Source organism: Bufo bufo, chromosome 3 (assembly GCF_905171765.1).
Source record: "Bufo bufo chromosome 3, aBufBuf1.1, whole genome shotgun sequence".
Classification (NCBI taxonomy): domain Eukaryota; kingdom Metazoa; phylum Chordata; class Amphibia; order Anura; family Bufonidae; genus Bufo; species Bufo bufo.
The window spans coordinates 43,476,626-43,495,170 of NC_053391.1; the positions used below are offsets into that span (position 1 = coordinate 43,476,626).

At 44.2% G+C, this 18,545-nt stretch overlaps 1 protein-coding gene across 1 annotated transcript in view; it reads left to right on the plus strand.

Annotated features, from left to right (window-relative positions):
* LOC120994514 (NACHT, LRR and PYD domains-containing protein 3-like) overlaps positions 1 to 18,545 on the plus strand; it is a 78,124-nt gene that overhangs the window by 42,027 nt on the left and 17,552 nt on the right. Inside the window, exons 9-10 of the mRNA XM_040423148.1 lie at positions 1,407 to 1,577; positions 6,853 to 7,023. Of these exons, the coding sequence (XP_040279082.1) occupies positions 1,407 to 1,577; positions 6,853 to 7,023 (342 nt within the window). The remainder of the gene's footprint in view (positions 1 to 1,406; positions 1,578 to 6,852; positions 7,024 to 18,545) is intronic.

The following is an 18,545-nucleotide window of genomic DNA, read 5'->3' on the forward strand; positions in this document are numbered from 1 at the left end:
TTTACATCCGCACAATGCTCCGTTTTGTGTAGGATGCCCTTGTGGTGCATGTGGACCGCGCCGACATCCTCCACCGTATGCATTTTTTGCTGGGGATAGTCGTTCGCTGCGGTCCACATGCGGTGGGGCTGCTCCCCCAATGTAAAACACGCTACAGTGTTAGGGGTTGAGCCGCTCCTCCAGTATTGCCACTATATTTCTGTGTTTTTGTCTTGTTTTATATGTAGTGTATGTGCCGTTACCTGGCATTCAAACATTCTTTTGCACCTGGTGACCTCCATCACAGGGTCTGATATGGGCGTGGCTTGCAGTCTTGGCTTTGTTCACATTGCACTAGTTGTCCTGCTAGGCGTTTGTGTGGAAGCCTGGCTGCGAGCTGGATTACATCACCTTCTGACCGTGTTCACACCATAGGTAGCGTAGTGGTAGGACCCTTTGCCATGCTGAGTGACCATGACGTGGTGCAATGATGGGCTCCGATATTTTCCTGACAGGAATATATTGGCGAAAGTCTCAGCTTTTAATATCTGCATTTATGACTATCCAGTATAGTCAGTGGCATATCCGTTTGGTGCATTTTTTCTGTGATTTATATGATTGTATTTACATCCGCACAATGCTCCGTTTTGTGTAGGATGCCCTTGTGGTGCATGTGGACCGCGCCGACATCCTCCACCGTATGCATTTTTTGCTGGGGATAGTCGTTTGCTGCGGTCCACATGCGGTGGGGCTGCTCCCCCAATGTAAAACACGCTACAGTGTTAGGGGTTGAGCCGCTCCTCCAGTATTGCCACTATATTTCTGTGTTTTTGTCTGGTCAGGAAGGGGGCAAATTGCCCGGATGTGAAGTAAGATAAGATAAGATGCCTTTATTGTCACTGTACAATACAATGAAATGTTGTGGTTAGTGGTTAAGGGTCAGTGTTAGGGGTCAGTATTAAGGGTCAGTGTTAGGGGTCAGTATTACAGGTCAGTATTCGGGTCGGTATAAGGGTTGAGTGCGAGTATTAGGGTTAGGGTCAAGCATAGAATTAGGGGGTCAGTATTACGGTCAGGAGCCAGTATTGGGGTTAGGGCACATGGAGAGAAGGGGAGGGAAGTTTCTACTCACCTGTCCCGGTGCGATCCCACGATGCATACCTGGCTCTTCTGGCGGGTCTGCTCCTGTGGAACATTGCAGGTGCTGAAATGACGTCATGGCACCGGTAATGGCAGGGCAGGGAACCAGTGGTTCCCTTGTTCCACCGGCGCTGTTTCTAGAGAGGTCCAGACCCGTTGGACCGCCCTGTGGGTGAGACCCTGTTACTAACAGCCAGGGACATTTTCTTTTTACATCCACAATCTACAGATTTTATACGAACGCTCTGTGGACTCCTCGCCCACATCTCATCTTTTTATTCTTACAGTTTGGGTGATAATAAACTACCAGACACTTCCTGCATCCCGTTAGCATCTGTAATAAAGAATAACCAGTCCCTGAAGATTCTTACTCTGTCTGGTAACCTTTTGTCTGGTCCTCACTTCAGTGACTTGATGGAAGCTCTGTCTAGTCCAGCCTGCAGGATAGAGGAATTACAGTAAGTATAAGAGAGACAAGTTATACATGGATTTTATTATATTTTATGCTCCGCACCATTGTTATGTCTATGAGGTAAACTGCTGACTGCTCCTTGATATGTGATGTCTCTACTAATGTCTGTCTAATGCACCAGGTCGAGTTCAGCCTGCAGGATAGAGGAATTGCAGTGAGTATAAGAGCTGTGTACAGGGACTGAGACATGTGGGGCAGAAGTTATACATGGATTTTATTCTATTTTATGCTGCACACCATTGTTATGTCTATGAGATAAACTGCTGACTGCTGCTTGATATGTGACGTCTCTACTAATAACATAATAACATAGTTTATAAGGCTGAAAAAAGCCCTCTGTCCATCCAGTTCAGCCTGTTAGCTTGTAAGTTGATCCAGAGGAAGGCAAAAAAAATAAAAATGTGATGTAGAAGCCAATTTTCCTTCCCGACTCCAATCAGGCAATAATAATAACTCCCTGGTTCAACAACCCATCTCTAGTAACTATAGCCTGTAATATTATTACACTCCAGAAATACATCCAGGCCCCTCCTGAACTCTTTTAGTGAGCTCACCATCACCACCTCCTCAGGCAGAGTTCCATAACAAAATCAGAGTCTTGCAGGTTTGATACCTTTTTAATGGCTAAAAAAATAGAAGTAATGATGTTAGATAGCTAGCTTTCGAGACATCACCAGTCCCTTCATCAGGCGTACTACAAGAATATGTGAAGAAACAGCAGTACATATACAATAAAAACAGAGACATGGGGGAATGAATAGACTTTTGAAAAATAACAACATATCAAAGATCTTGAGAACGAGTCCTTAACCTCTTTAGGACACAGGGCATACAGGTACGCCCTGATGTCCTGGTACTTAAGGACACAGGGCGTACCTGTACGCCCTGTGTATTTCCAATCACCGCCGCACGGCGGGCGGTGATCGGAAGCCAGTGCCTGATCAAATCATTGAGCAGGCACCTCGGCTAAATGCGCGGGGGGGTCCTGTGACCCCCCCATGTCGGCGATCGCCGCAAAGCGCAGGTCAATTCAGACCTGCGGTTTGCGGTCTTTTATTGTGCGGGCGGCAGCGGCGGCGGTGCCATCGGGTCCCCATGGAGCTGTAGGGGGGACCCGATGGCATGGAAAGGCAGCGCGATGCCTTCCTGAGGCATCGCCGCTGCCTTCCTGTGACGTGCGTGTGAGATCCAGCCCCCTGGATCTCACAGGCTGGAAGCTGTATGAGTAATACACACAGTATTACTCATACAGCCAATGCATTCCAATACAGAAGTATTGGAATGCATTGTAAAGGATTAGACCCCCAAAAGTTTAAGTCCCAAAGTGGGACAAAAAATAAAGTAAAAAAAGTTGAAAAAATAAAGTTTCCCCCCCAAAAATTAAAAGTTTCAAGTAAAAATAAACAAATTTTATTTTCCCCAAATAAAGTAAAAAAAAATTGGTAAAAAATAGGGGAAAAAAAAATTGACATATTAGGTATTGCCGCGTGCGTATCGACCGGCTCTATAAACATATCACATGACCTAACCCCTCAGATGAACACCGTAAAAAATAAAAACTGTGCTAAATAAACAATTTTTTTGTCACCTTACAACACAATAAGTACAACAGCAAGCAATCAAAAAGGCGTACGCCCACCAAAATAGTACAAATCTAACCGTCACCCCATCCCGCAAAAAATGAGCCCCTACCTGAGACAATCGCCCAAAAAAAAAAAAAAAACTATGGCTCAGAATATGGAGACACTCAAACATAATTTTTTGGGTTTTAAAAAAGCTGTTATTGTGTAAAACTTACATAAATAAAAAAAAAAGTATACATATTAGGTATTGCCGCGTCCGTATCGACCGGCTCTATAAAAATATCACATGACCTAACCCCTCAGATGAACACCGCAAAAAATAAAAACTGTGCTAAATAAACAATTTTTTGTCACCTCACATCACAAAAAGTGTAGTAGCAAGCGATCAAAAAGTCATATGCACCCCAAAATAGTGCCAATCAAACTGTCATCTCATCCCGCAAAAATCATACCCTACCCAAGATAATGGCCCAAAAACTGAAAAAACTATGTCTCTCAGAATATGGAGACACTAAAACATGATTTTTTTTGTTTCGAAAATGATATTATTGTGTAAAACTTACATAAATAAAAAAAAAGTATACCGTATATACTCGAGTATAAGACGAGTTTTTTGGCACATATTTTTGTGCTCAAAAAGCCCCCTCGTCTTATACTCGAGTCTAGGTCTGTATTATGGCAACTTACATTGCCATAATACAGACCATGACATGTTGGGGGCCGGAGAAGCTGTTACTTACCTTTACAGCTGCTCTTGTCAGCTGCCAGCAAGTCCGCGCGGCACCTCTGTTAAGCTCCCAGTGTAAATCTCGCGAGACACGCGGGCCGCGAGATTTACACTGGGAGCAGACCGCGAGATTTACACCGGCAGTAAGTACCGGCCCCTGCACAGCCTCCCCTCCCCCTGGACATCCCCCCCTCCCCCTGGACAGCCCCCCCTCCCAGGCCAAGTATGAAGTAGGGAGGGGGGGAACAAAAAAATAAAAATAAACAACCTGATAAATATAAAAAAAAAAATATATAAAAAAATAAATGCCCAGTTGATGGGAGTCTGACTCCCTGTATTTAATGCAGAGTGTGTGTGTATATAATGCACACACTCTGCATTAAATACAGGGAGTCAGAGTCAGACTCCCATCAATCTGAGTCACCCTCTTGCAGATGTGTGTATATAATGTAGAGTGTGTGCATTATATACACATATACTCTGCATTATAGCTGCATTTCCCACCCTAGTCTTATACTCGAGTCAATAATTTTTCCCATTTTTTGGGGGTAAAATTAGGGGCCTCGGCTTATATTCGGGTCGGCTTATACTCGAGTATATACGGTACATATTAGGTATCACCGCGCCCGTATCGACCGGCTCTATAAAAATATCACATGACCTAACCCCTCAGATGAACACCGTAAAAAATAAAAAATAAAAACTGTGCTAAATAAACCATTTTTTGTCACCTCACATCACAAAAAGTGTAATAGCAAGCGATCAAAAAGTCATATGCACCCCAAAATAGTGCCAATCAAACCGTCATCTCATCCCACAAAAATCATATCCTACCCAAGATAATCGCCCAAAAACTGAAAAAACTATGGATCTCAGACTATGTAAGGTGGAAAACTATGTAAGGTGTAAAATGGAAACTATGGAAACACTAAAACATGATTTTTTTTTTGGTTTAAAAAATGAAATCATTGTGTAAAACTTACATAAATAAAAAAAAGTATACATATTAGGCATCGCTGCGTCCGTAATAAGTTACTCTATAAAAATATCACATGACCTAACCCCTCAGGTAAACACCGTAAAAAAATAAAAATGGTGTAAAAAAAGCCATTGTTTGTCATCTTACATCACAAAAAGTGTAATAGCAAGCGATCAAAAAGTCATATGCACCTTAAAATAGTGCCAATCAAACCGTCATCTCATCCCGCAAAAAATTAGACCCTACCTAAGATAATCGCCCAAAAACTGAAAAAACTATGGCTCTCAGACTATGGAAACACTAAAACATGATTTTTTTTATAAAAAAATGATATCATTGTGTAAAACTTACATAAATAAAAAAAATTGTATACATATTAGGTATCGCCGTGTCCGTGACAACCTTCTCTATAAAAATACCACATGATCTAACCTGTCAGATGAATGTTGTAAATAACAAAAAAAAACTGTGCCAAAACAGCTATTTCTTGTTACCTTGCCTCACAAAAAGTGCAATATAGAGCAACCAAAAATTATATGTACCCTAAACTAGTACCAACAAAACTTCCACCCTATCCCATAGTTTCTAAAATGGTTTCACTTTTTTGGAGTTTCTACTCTAGGGGTACATCAGGGGGGCTTCAAATGGGACATGGTGTCAAAAAACCAGTCCAGCAAAATCTGCTTTCCAAAAACCGTATGGCATTCCTTTCCTTCTGCGCCCTGCCATGTGCCCGTACAGCAGTTTACGATCACATATGGGATGTTTCTGTAAACTACAGAATCAGGGCCATAAATATTGAGTTTTGTTTGGCTGTTAACCCTTGCTTTGTAACTGGAAAAAAATATATAAAAATGTAAAATCTGTCAAAAAAGTGAAATTTTTAAATTGTATCTCTATTTTCCATTAATTCTTATGGAACACCTAAAGGGTTAACGACATTTGTAAAATCAGTTTTGAATACCTTGAGGGGTGTAGTTTCTTAGATGGGGTCACTTTTATGGAGTTTCTACTCTAGGGGTGCATCAGGGGGGCTTCAAATGGGACATGGTGTCAAAAAAACCAGTCCAGCAAAATCTGCCTTCCAAAAACCGTATGGCATTCCTTTCCTTCTGCACCCTGCCGTGTGCCCGTACAGCGGTTTACGACCACATATGGGGTGTTTCTGTAAACTACAGAATCAGGGCCATAAATATTGAGTTTTGTTTGGCTGTTAACCCTTGCTTTGTAACTGGAAAAAATATATTAAAATGAAAAATATGCCAAAAAAGTGAAATTTTTTAATTGTATCTTTATGTCTATTAATTCTTGTGGAACACCTAAAGGGTTAACAACGTTTGTAAAATCAGTTTTGAATACCTTGAGGGGTGTAGTTTATAGAATGGGGTCATTTTTGGGTGGTTTCTATTATGTAAGCCTCATTTACTTCTAAACTTCTAAGCCTTGTAACGTCCCCCAAAAATAAAATGTCATTCCCAAAATTATCCTAACATGAAGTAGACATATGGGGAATGTAAAGTAATAACTATTTTTGTAGGTATTACTATGTATTATAGAAGTAGAGAAATATAAATAGGTTCTCCTTATAAATGTCAGAGAGCGAGACAAACTGTTAACCATATACAAACTAGAACCAATGCAAATGTTACTACCCAACTCATTGTCCTATCACCCTAGAACACACTTTAGGATGGTATCACATGGTGGGCGATGTTCTCCCCTCTGCCCACTGCTTCTTGCAGCTCATCTGCGGTAACTGATCTTGTCTCAGACATTCAGTCCTTAAAGAGATACATTAGGAGCCTTGAGTGTAGTGCTGCTGTGGGTACTTTCTGTCTGAGATAGAGCTTTTTGTGGCCTAGAATCTCTTATGTATTGCAATGGGAGTTATAAGTAGAAGGTGTACATGTACAGATTTTATACTATTGCTTTGTGGACGCCTCACCCACATCTCAACTTCTTATTCTTACAGTTTAGCTGAGAATGATTTACCAGAGATTTCCTGTCTGCAGTTGGCATCTGGAATAAGGGATAACCAGTCCCTGAAGATACTTGACCTGAATGATAACAGTCTATCAGGTCCTCACTTCAGTATCTTGATGGAGGTTCTGTCCAGTCCAGGCTGCAGGATAGAGGAATTACAGTGAGTATAAGAGATGTGTACAGGACTGAGAAATGTGGGTCACAAGTTATACATGGATTTTATATTATTTTATGTTCCACACCATTGTTATGTCTATGAGATAAACTGCTGACTGCTCCTTGATATGTGACGTCTCTACTAGTGTTGATCGAGCACCAAAGTGCTCTGGTGCTCGAGTAGAACACTTTGGGATGCTCGGGTGCTCTACAGAGCACCAGAACACAATGGAAGTCAATAGGAGAACCAGAGCATTAAACCAGGCACCCCCTGCTCTGAAGAGGGGAGGATGTCTGGTTCACAGGAAAAGGTCAGAAATTGATGAAAACACCACTGAAATGGTTTGGGAACAGCATGGGGAGGATGTCTGGATGCATATTGGACTCCCAGGACGCTGCTGGGAACGATGTTGTCTGAGTAGTACGCCACTTTAACAGACTGACAATAATACGCACAAAACCGAAGATAAAACCGATTTTAGAGGAAAAATTGTTAAGAAACATTCTTTCCTGTATATTTACTTGTATATAAAGTGCAAGTGCTGCCAAAAACTACAAAGAAGAGGCACTCCGATACAACCTGTATATCACATAAAGGAGGGCCTCATTCACATTGTGGTACAATTGTTTAGGTAGTGGGACTCCTACACTCATAAAGCCTATGCACTAAGTGAAAGGGCTGCCGAAAATTACAAGGAAGCTGCACTCCAATACACCCTTTATTACACATAAAGGAGGGCATCATACACAACCTTGAAAAATTATGATTGATGGCCTGCTGGGGAGCCTCAAAAACATTAGGAGCAAGGGCCTGCTGGTGACCCTCTAAAATATTAGGGGCGAGGGCCTTCTGCTAATCTGACTATCTAAAACATTGGGGGTGAGGGTCTGCTGCTGAGCTGACCATCTAAAACATTAGGGGCGAGAGCCTGCTGCTGATCTGACCATCTAAACATTAGGGGGGAGGGCCTGCTGCTGATCTGACCATCTAAACATTAGGGGGGAGGGCCTGCTGCTGATTTGACCATCTAAAACATTAGGAGCGAGGGCAGCCTAATAAGCATGTTGATATGATGGAGGAGGAGGACGAGAAAAGGAAGATTGAAACATATATCCTGTTTTGTGGTGGAAGGGGTGTATGGGAATACAGTGTATTCAATACACCATAAAAGCCACATTTAAAGTGCCTTTATGTTCAGCCGCTTTCCTCTGGTGGAGTAGAGAAGTCAGGGGCAATCCAGGCCTTGTTCATTTTGATAAGAGTCAATCTGTCAGCATTTTCCGTTGACAGGCGGATGCGCTTATCAGTTATTATGCCCCCAGCAGCATTAAATACCCGCTTTGACAAAACGCTGGCGGCAGGCCAGCACCTCCAAGACGTAGAGCGCCAGTTCGTGCCATGTGTCCAGCTTGGACACCCAATAGTTGTAAGGCACAGAGGGATCACTGAGGACGCCGACACGGTCTAGTACGTACTCCTTCACCATCTTCCAAAACTTTTCCCTCCTTGTGACACTAGGCTGCGCATCAGGGTGAGGGTGCTGGCGGGGTGTCATGAAACTGTCCCAGGCTTTGAAGAGTGTTACCCTGCCTCTGTAGGAACTGCTGTGTGTTACCCTAGTCTCTCCTTCTCGGTTAGCCAAGGAACTACGTAATCTGCCGCCATCGTTGTCAGCTGGAAATTTTTGGAGCAATGTTTCCACAAGGACCTTCTGGAATTGCACCATTTTGCTACTCCTCTCCACCACAGGAGTGAGAGATGAGAAGTTCTCTTTGTAGCGGGGGTCGAGAAGGGTGTACAACCAGTAATCGGTGTTGGCCAAAATGCGTATAACGCGAGGGGTCACGGGAAAGGCAGCCTAACATAAAGTCAGCCATGTGTGCCAGAGTCCCAACAGACAAGACTTCGCTGTCCTCATCAGGAGGATGACTCTCAATCTCCTCATCCTCTTTAGCCCATCCATGCTGAACAGATGGAATAAACCTGCTGTGGGTACTACCCTCTGTAGCGGAGGCAACCGTCTCCTGCTTCTTCTCCTCCTCATCATCATCCAATTTGCGCTGAGAAGACCCTGTGTCTTCCACCATTTCCACCTCTTCCACATGCAAAGCATCCGCCTTCATTGTGAGCAGCGAGCCTTTCAGTAGACACAGAAGTGGGATGGTTATGCTGATAATAGCGGCATCGCCGCTCACCATCTGTGTTGATTCCTCAAAGTTGCGTAAAACCTCACAGAGGTCAGACATCCATGCCCACTCATCGCTTGTGAAGAGCGGAAGCTGACTAGAAAGGTGACAACCATGTTGCAGCTGGTATTCCACTACTGTCCTCTGCTGCTCACAAAGCCAGGCCAACATGTGGAACGTGGAGTTCCAGCGCGTGCTCACGTCGCACAACAGTCGGTGATCTGGCAATTGCAAGCGCTGCTGCAGCGTTGCCAGACCGGCAGCAGCTGTAGATAACTTTCGGAAATGGGAACACACACGGCGCACCTTCACCAGTAGCTCAGGCAAATTGGGGTAGGTTTGAGAAACCGCTGAACCACTAAGTTAAACACGTGGGTTAGGCATTGTATGTGTGTGAGCTTGCCGAGCTGCAAAGCCGCCAGCAAGTTACGGCCATTATCAGACACAACCATGCCTGGTTGTAGGTTGAGTGGTGAGAGCCACAGCTCAGTCTGGTTCTTATACCCTGCCACAGCTCTGCAGTGGTGTGCTGTTTGTCACCTAAGCAAATTAGTTTAGGATCGGCCTGTTGCCGCTTCCCCACTGCAGTGCTACACTGCTTTAAGATTCTGACTGATGTCTGACTGGTGCTGCAAGATGAGAATTCAGAGGTGGAAGTGGAGGAGGAGGAGGAGAAGGAGAAGGGGGGGGTTGCAGCCACTAATTTAGGTGGTGGCGGAAATCCTGATGGAAGTAGGGCCCGCAACCCTTGGCGTCGGTAGCACCTGTACCATCCCATGGTACGACTCGCTCCCGGCCTCCACAATGTTTAACCAGTGTGCCATCAGGGAAATGTAGCGTCCCTGGCCAAAAGCACTTGTCCATATGTCAGTCGTTAAGTGGACCTTCCCAATAACTGCATTGGTCAGGGCACGGGACACATGCTGTGGTAAGGTTGGGACGGCACACCGGGAAAAAAGTGGCGGCTGGGGACTGAGTAACGAGGGACGGCCGCCGCCATCAGAATGTGGAAAGCCTCAGTGTTTACAAGCCTAAATGGCAACATTTCCAGGGCAAGCAATTTGGAAAGGCGCTCATTTAGTGCCTGTGGGTGGGTGGGTGGCTGAGTATTTGCGCTTTTGTTTAAAGGCCTGGGGTATGGACATCTGTATGCTGCGCTGGGACACAGAAGTGGATGTGCTAGCTGATGGTGCTTGCGAAGGTCCAGGTGCAGGGCGGGAGGCATCCGGGCCTGCGTCTTCGACAGGGGATTGGCCAGCACGTAACACAGGGGAAGAGGAGGCAGTGGTGTGACCCGCAGACACTGATATATAGGTATATAAGGTGTGTGATAGGCTGTCTGCGCACATTTCCCTCGGTGGGTATATAAGATGTTATAGGCTGTCTGCATATCCCTCAGTGGGAATATAAAATGTGTGATAGGCTGTCTGCTCTTAAATCCCTCGGTGGGTATATAAGGTGTAATAGGCTGTCTGCACATATATTCCTCAGTGGGGATATAAGGCGTGTGGTAGGCTGGCTGCTCATATATCTCTCAGTGGGTATATAAGGTGTGATAGGCTGTCTTCACACATATCCCTTGGTAAGTATAGATGGTGTGTGATAGGCTGTCTGCACACATATCCCTCAGTGGGTATATAAGGTGTGTGATAGGCTGTTGAACACATATTCCTTGGTGGATATATAAGGTGTGTGATAGGCTGCCTGCTCACATATCCCTCAGTGGGTGTATATGCTGTGTGCACACATATCTCTCATGGGTATATAAGGTGTGTTATAGGCTGTCTGCTCACTTATCCCTCTGTGAGTATATTAGGTGTGTGATAAGCTGTCTACACACATATCTCTCGGTGGGTATATAAGGGGTATGATGCGCTGTCTTCACACACATCCCTCGGTGGGTATATAAGGTGTGTAATAGGCTGTCTGCGTGCATCCCTCTTTGGGTATATAAGGTGTGTGATAGGCTGTCTGCAGACATATCCCTCAGTAGGTATATAAGGTGTGTGATAGGCTTTCGAACACATATCCTTTGGTGGATATATAAGGTGTGTGATAGGCTGTCTGCTTACATATCCCTCAGTGGATATATATGCTGTGCGATAGGCTGTCTGCACACATATCTCTCGTGGGTATATAAGGTGTGTTAAGCTGTCTGCACACATATTCCTCGGTGGTATAAAAGATGTGTGATAGGATGTTTGCACAAATATCCCTCGGTGGGTATATAAGGGGTGTGATAGGCTGTCTGCACCCATATTCCTCAGTGAGTATATAAGGTGTGTTATAGGCTGCCTGCACACATATCCTTCTGTGGTTAAGAGGTGTGATAGCCTATCTGTACACATATCCCTTGGTAGATATATATGGTGGGTGATAGATAGGCTAACTGAAGCGACATTCATCATCCAACACACTCAGGGGGTTCTTTATCTATCAAATAAATACACAGAATCTTATATTTGTGATAAAAAGGGGGGGAGGCCTGTAATATGCCTCCAAATGTAAAATATTAATGTATGAAAAATATATTAATCTGATTTGGTAATCCTCTCCAAATCTAGTGTATGCTTATTTGGAGTAAAGAACACTTGGAGGACTCATCACCAGGATTCAACAAGTTATATAAAAAATGAATAATGCGATTTATTTTCAGTCTTCATAAGAGTTGATTACTTACAGAAATAGTTTAGAAAAAGTCTTAATCTATTGTCCATGACTGAATTTTGATAGTCCTTGAAGTATCATTGTTAAAGGTCAGGAATCCTTTTCTCAAGACTCCATGTGTCTTCCCTTCATTTTCTCCAGCAACCAACAACAGACTTGAGAGTGAGTGTAAGAAGACCACCCTCTTGTCTGTCCCTGTCAGTCATTTATACCATAGATACAGGCGTGTCTTTACTAATGTATGGGCTTATACATTGTCATATATGGTAGACTTCAAATATAGGTCTTGACATTCCCATACAGACCTCCCATTGCCAAGTGTATTACTATAAATGGTGTGTAATGTAATACACACTTTATATTTAATTTTAATTAATATTATATCACATATTATTTAACAAGGCCACAGCTTTATTACAAAGACAAGGGGACCTTGTCTACACTTAACTCCCAAGCCGCTGTACTTTCTTCGTAACCTCGCATGCCTGGTCACTGTGGCCACGGTGAGCATGTCTTTGTGGAAACTTTAGGTGACTGCTACTTCTCCATCTTCTTCTTAGACAATGTCCTCCCTCCGCCACTGGAGCCGGGTGTAAGCCTACACCGAGCTCCGACCCCCCCCCCAACAGAATGGAGAGGGCTTTGTCACTGGCATCCTGCAACCCCGATAGAAAGATGTCCAGACCTATGTTATTAAGGTGTACCCCATCACATAGCATTAAATTACGGTTGTCACCGTCTAACTGACTATGGCGAACCACTACTCTACCTTTCGACCTAACGTGTCTAGACTCCCGTATGTTCAGGAAGCGGCGTGCCCTCTCGATGCCGCTGTTGTTCCTCGCTCCACTCCACAATACACGGGGAACTATCTCAGACCAAACAACAACTAAATTATTAAAGAAAGCTGGGAAACGATCAAAGTCCGACCACTTAACGGAAATCAGCTCTAAAATCTTGACTGCACATAAATCGTTGCCGCCGGCATGGATAACCAGCACTGTGGAACCACGGGATTCCAGGCTAATGGTCACCACTTCTGGTAGCACCTGCAGCCATTTAATACCCCGAACACCTCTCCAGGACACGTCTGCTTGCATGAAACCCAATTGCAAGCCTCCCGGGCGGTATGATGCCCTTTGCGCGGCCCAGTAAATATAGGAATGACCAATCAACCACACCGCCGGCCTCTTAAAACCTAGAAGGATAAACAAACAAATTTTAACCAGTTATTAAATCAGGCCTTATGTATCTGCGAAAACAATCAGATTTCCATCTCCCAAGTCTCTTAACTTGCGCCTCCGTCATACCCGCCGCATCCGCGACCGTAGCTGCCCCGATGCGAAACAAATGTGTATCGAATTCGGACGGGGACAAACCTGACTTAGCAATACAGTGTTTAATAATCCTTGTGAATTGATATTTGGTAAGAAGAGAACCATCAGCGTGAACTAAGAAACTAGGAGCCCTGGGATGTATGTTGGAAAATTAACCAACAACCCGTACTGGGCAAAACACGCTATCAATACAGGATATAGACTGCCAAACGCCTTGGCCATAAATGTCCGTCTTAGAACATCGAATGCGGAACTTTACTGCATCTGGAAAAAAGCACACGTCATCCTTCAGTAAAGGAGCCGCAGTGGTACGTGAAGGGGCAACTAATTCTCCGAGACGCATTGCACAGAAGAAACATAGCACGAAAGCACATGAAAACAGTCGCGATTTGAATTGAGAAGAACAAACTAAAGGGAGGACGTCGCAAAGTCTGCGCAGCAAGGCAAATGACACAGGTCACCGTTTGTCAACTGGACGAGATTCCTTCCTCCACCCTTTTATGATCAAAGAAATAGCAAATTCTTTAGTGACGTCGTGGATACCCAATAGACGAAATGCAAAGGAAACGCTCGATAGCAGTATGTATATTGTTTGGTTGGGCACTCCTAATACCCGAACCCAATTATGGATACACTATGATAGTACATATAATATATTTATTAATAAAAAAAAATATGAAAATTGATAAAAACTGCATACAGTATAAAAATTTAATCCACAGTATATATAATTGAATGACTCCGAAGATGTTTGGGATAGAACAGAAAAATCTTCTGGTAAGAACGAGTCAATATGGTGACTGTCTAATATACAACGTTGCGATACATTCCTAAAATACTGTGATAGCAGTATAACTTATAATATGCAGTTAATAATACCAGTGATAATAACACCAGCTAATGTCAAGCATAGATACACAATTGTGGTTAATGGCAAAAGAGTTCCATATGCTGCCGGTAAAGTTGTCAATGGTCACAGCAATAGCATTAGGACTTTTCACAACAGTGGCGTTAGGCGTTAAAACATATTTCTTGATTTTCAGGTTGTTAAGAAAACAATATTCTCCAATGTGGTTCTCAATTTTTAACAGTGGCACAGTCTATAAGTGGGTTACTCACTGTTTGTAGGTCTGAAGCGGGGTCTCGCAGCTGCCGTGGCTTCCCACGTGTATTTGCGCTCCAAATGCGATCTTACCGGCCTCTTCATATTTCAGTGAGCCTTGTACTTGTACAATGCCTGACGAACGGCCCGTATCACAAAGATGACACAAATATAACTGTGTGACCCTACAGCAATAGTCCGATGTAAGAAACGCATCCGCCTCAGCAAAGGACAACCATTCAACCCATGCCTTACCATGACTGGACCAGGTGGAAGGAGCCACTGCATTCTGATTTAGAGGCATTAATCTGTCAGCGGAAGGTTCCATAGAAAAGGAGGGCATGGGAAGCCCACCAGGTCCTCAGTTGACTGCAGCATCCTGAAACGATGAAACTGTAAATGAGAAAGAGCATCAGCCCCTACATTACACTTACCCGACACGTGACATGCCCTGAAAACCACGTTATGCAATAAACACTTTAGAACAAGATGACGCAACAGCACCAGTACAGGCAGAGAATGAGAGGTTAGACTATTAATCCCTATAACTGCCCCTTCATTGTCTGACCAAAACTGAATACGCTTGTTCCTCATCTGAAGACCCCATAATTCCATAGCCACAACTATTGGGAAAAGTTCCAAAAAGATAATATTTTTAGTCAAACCGCGATCAGACCAGTCCGAAGGCCAAAGCGATGCCGAACAGCGTTCTCCGAATATCGCAGCGTAACCCAAAGTAAAAAGGTGCAGCGAGTCACTGTCAGTTTCTGGTTCTGGGAAACAGGAAACGCAGTCTTATCCTCGACTAATGGAATTCCGAACGGTGCTGCGAAAAAACGAAAAGTCGCCAGCGTTGTCGCGCAGACCTCAGACCCGCTCGGACCTATAAAAAGGAAATCGTCCAGATAATGCGCAACCAAACTGTTACCAGTCTCAACTTTAACTACCCACTCTAGAAAACAACTAAACATCTCAAAGTACTTACAAGAAATGGAGCAACCCATGGGAAGGCACATGTCGAAGTAGAAGAAACCATTCAACTGACAACCAAGCAGATGGAAGCAATCCGGGTGAACCGGCAGAAGCCAGAAGGCTGATTCAATGTCTGATTTGACCAAGAGGGCCCCCGAGCCTGTTTTCACAATTAGGCATAAAGCCACATCAAAAGAGGTATAGGAAATAGCCATCTCTTCCTTTGGGATCGCATCATTGACGGAATCCTCTTCCGGAAATGATGAATGGTGGATTAATCTAAATTTAACCAGCTCCTTCTTGGGGACTACACCAAGAGGAGATACCCGTAAATTATAAAACTGAGGCTCCTCAAAAGGACCAGCCATACGACTCAGGGCAACCTCCTTGTCCACTTTCGCCTGTGCCTCCCCAGGGTGCTCCAAGACTGACTTCAGATTACCTGTGAACACAACCGATTGATAAGGTAGATGAATCCAGAAACCAGCCTCAACCTTCAAGAAGCCTGACGGCCTTCTGTCGCCTGGGACACTGTTCGAGCCACTGGTGCATCCTTTGCACGTGAAACGGGGTCCTCCACTCTGGTAGGAATGACAAGAGTAATAGTCTTGTCAGAAGACTATAAAACCAATAGATGGCGCTGTTCATGAGTCATGAACAGCGCCATCTATTGGTTTCATAGTCTTATGACAAGATTATTAGTGTAGCCTTTTGCATGGAAAATTTGCGATAAAAATTCACAATTAGAATATTTGCGATCTACACTACTCATGAACAGCGCCATCTATTGGAGTCATAGTCTTGTCATAAGATTATGAAACCAATAGATGGCGCTTTCATGAGTCATTACAAGCAGGGCAATAGTTCTCAGATACACCCTAGCAAGCTTATATTACCGCAGATAAAGTGCTAGATGTGTGAATGATAGCAGCAATCCGATATACACCTCAGTGTTAGCGCAGGCTATTATATGCTGAGTGCTACACGGTGTGTGGACTCTGTTGAGCAGTGTGCCCCACTTACTAGCACCCCAACAACATCTGGCCCGTAATAGAACAGTACTATCCTTGTCCGTTATGCGGACAATAATAGGACATGTTCTATGTTTGAACGGAAGGGAAATACGGAAATGGAAGGTATACGGAGTACCTTTTTTTTTTTTTTGCGGATCCATTAAAATGAATGGTTCCGTATACAGTCCTTATATGGAACGCAAAAAACGGAACGGAAACGGGGAAAAAAGGGTTTACAATAATCAGACATTTACTCTAACTTCAGTCGCACGCCTGTGTGAGGGGAGTCTCCCTTCTTCCTTACATGTAGTCTCTCAGGGTTTACAATAATCAGACATTTACTCTAACTTCAGCCCCTCGCCTGTGTGAGGGGAGTCTCCATGCAGCGTCCCACTACGTGTGTGTGGGCACTGCTTAAAAAGCACTTTTTATATTATTACAAGCATTTGGTTGTTATGTATAACTTTGCATTTGTGTAACTGCAAAATCCCTGTTAATTCCCTTGCAGGCCTATTAGGTGTAATTTATACATCCCACCACTAGATCGGGATAAAGTGCAGGTCATATATATACCTAGGTCAGGCCTAGTTAGTCAGTTGAGACCAGGAAGTTGGAGAGAGTAGTCAAGACAGATAAGATTAACTAGGATGTAGTCAGCAGAGAGCAGATCTGAGGTAGTCAGATCAACTTAGTGGGAGGAAAGACAGAGTGAAAACTTCGCAACACAGATTAGTGAGTGGAGCCAACTTTGCTAGAAGGTGTTTACTCAGATGTTTAGGCGCAGAAGAGCGTTTTCCTTCTGTAGCTAGACTATAGACTTGCATCCCTGACCAGTAGGAGAAGAGTTTGCCTCCCTGGAAAAGAAACAAGCATTCCTAGGAATTCATCGGTGATAAGAGCCATTATTGAGGGCCACAGACACCTTTGCATGGTGGAGGTTTATAGCTTCAGGCAGCCACACCAACCTTCTGAGGGACAGTTGAGTTTTCCTGTCTACAAATATTTAGATTGTAGGGAGAGTCAAGGAATAGGATCCAAGGCATCTAAAGAAACCAGGTACACCTAACCCACTGCTCCAAAACCAACCAACAACCTGACAAGCCTGAAACAGTGGATTTGCAGTATCGTCTCTGTAACATCTAAAGACTGCACAATTGTACCACAGCAACTGAAAAGTCACCAAAGTAAAAGTTGTGAGTTGCATCTTACCACTGTCTACCTCATTATTACTACCTATGGTTGTACCACCATTAACGGTACTGGCGTCACGACAAAATACATCAAAGGACTCAGCCACAACAAGCACCCTTAAGTTCAAGGGCACCTCAACCACCATCTTGGCTGATGCTTCCTACCACAGAGCGTGCCCCAGAGGATTTCGTGCTGTCCACCTCCACACTGTGCTGCCAGCCCAGGGAGGCTTTCTGCTAACCGTGAGTAAACTGATGAACTGTGTGTTATACCATTTGACCCCTCATCGGTCTACCGTGAACCTCACGTGTATCCCCTGCGACTGGCTGGCTGCATCCCTCTCTCTCAAAACGTAGTCTCTCAGGGTTTTCAATAACTAGGCATTTACCCTGTCTTCAGCCACACGTCTGTGTGAGGGGAGTCTCCTTCTCCCTTACAGGTGATCTCTAAGGGTTTTCATTAAACAGACATTTACTCTGTCTTCAGCCACACGCCTGTGTGAAGGGAGTCCCTCACACGTCATCTCTCAGGGTATAGCAATAAACAATATCATTTTAACAACAGCTAAGGCACTGGGAGATGATTATAAAATGACTATGTCGAACAAACTTAAACAACATATATTCTCTGTCCTGGGGAATGCTATGCTCACCACTGCTGCCTGCACGTGCGTCTCACGATGGCGGACCTCTCAAGGTCCTCTCAGGACTTCCTAGTAATCTGCGGTGTGCACTGCATGGTTCACCCGCCGGCCTCTACCCTTGTCGGTAAACCAGTCTCTGAATCTCCTATTCCGACTTTCAGCCAAGTCTGTGGCCTGCTTTGTGGCTAACCGAGCCACAGCCCTTGGAACCTGCTCATTCAGCAGCTCAGCTCCCACTGCCTCACACAGCAGACATCTACCTTTCACTATATATTTCTGAGCAGCACCCCATTTGTGCATCCTCCTATATCCCTAACATACTAAGGGGCCAATACAGAGATTGCTGTTTCCAGTAGTGCAGACCAAGGTTTTCTTTTTTGTTTAGAAGTGTGCCTTGCTTTTTACAGAGGAATG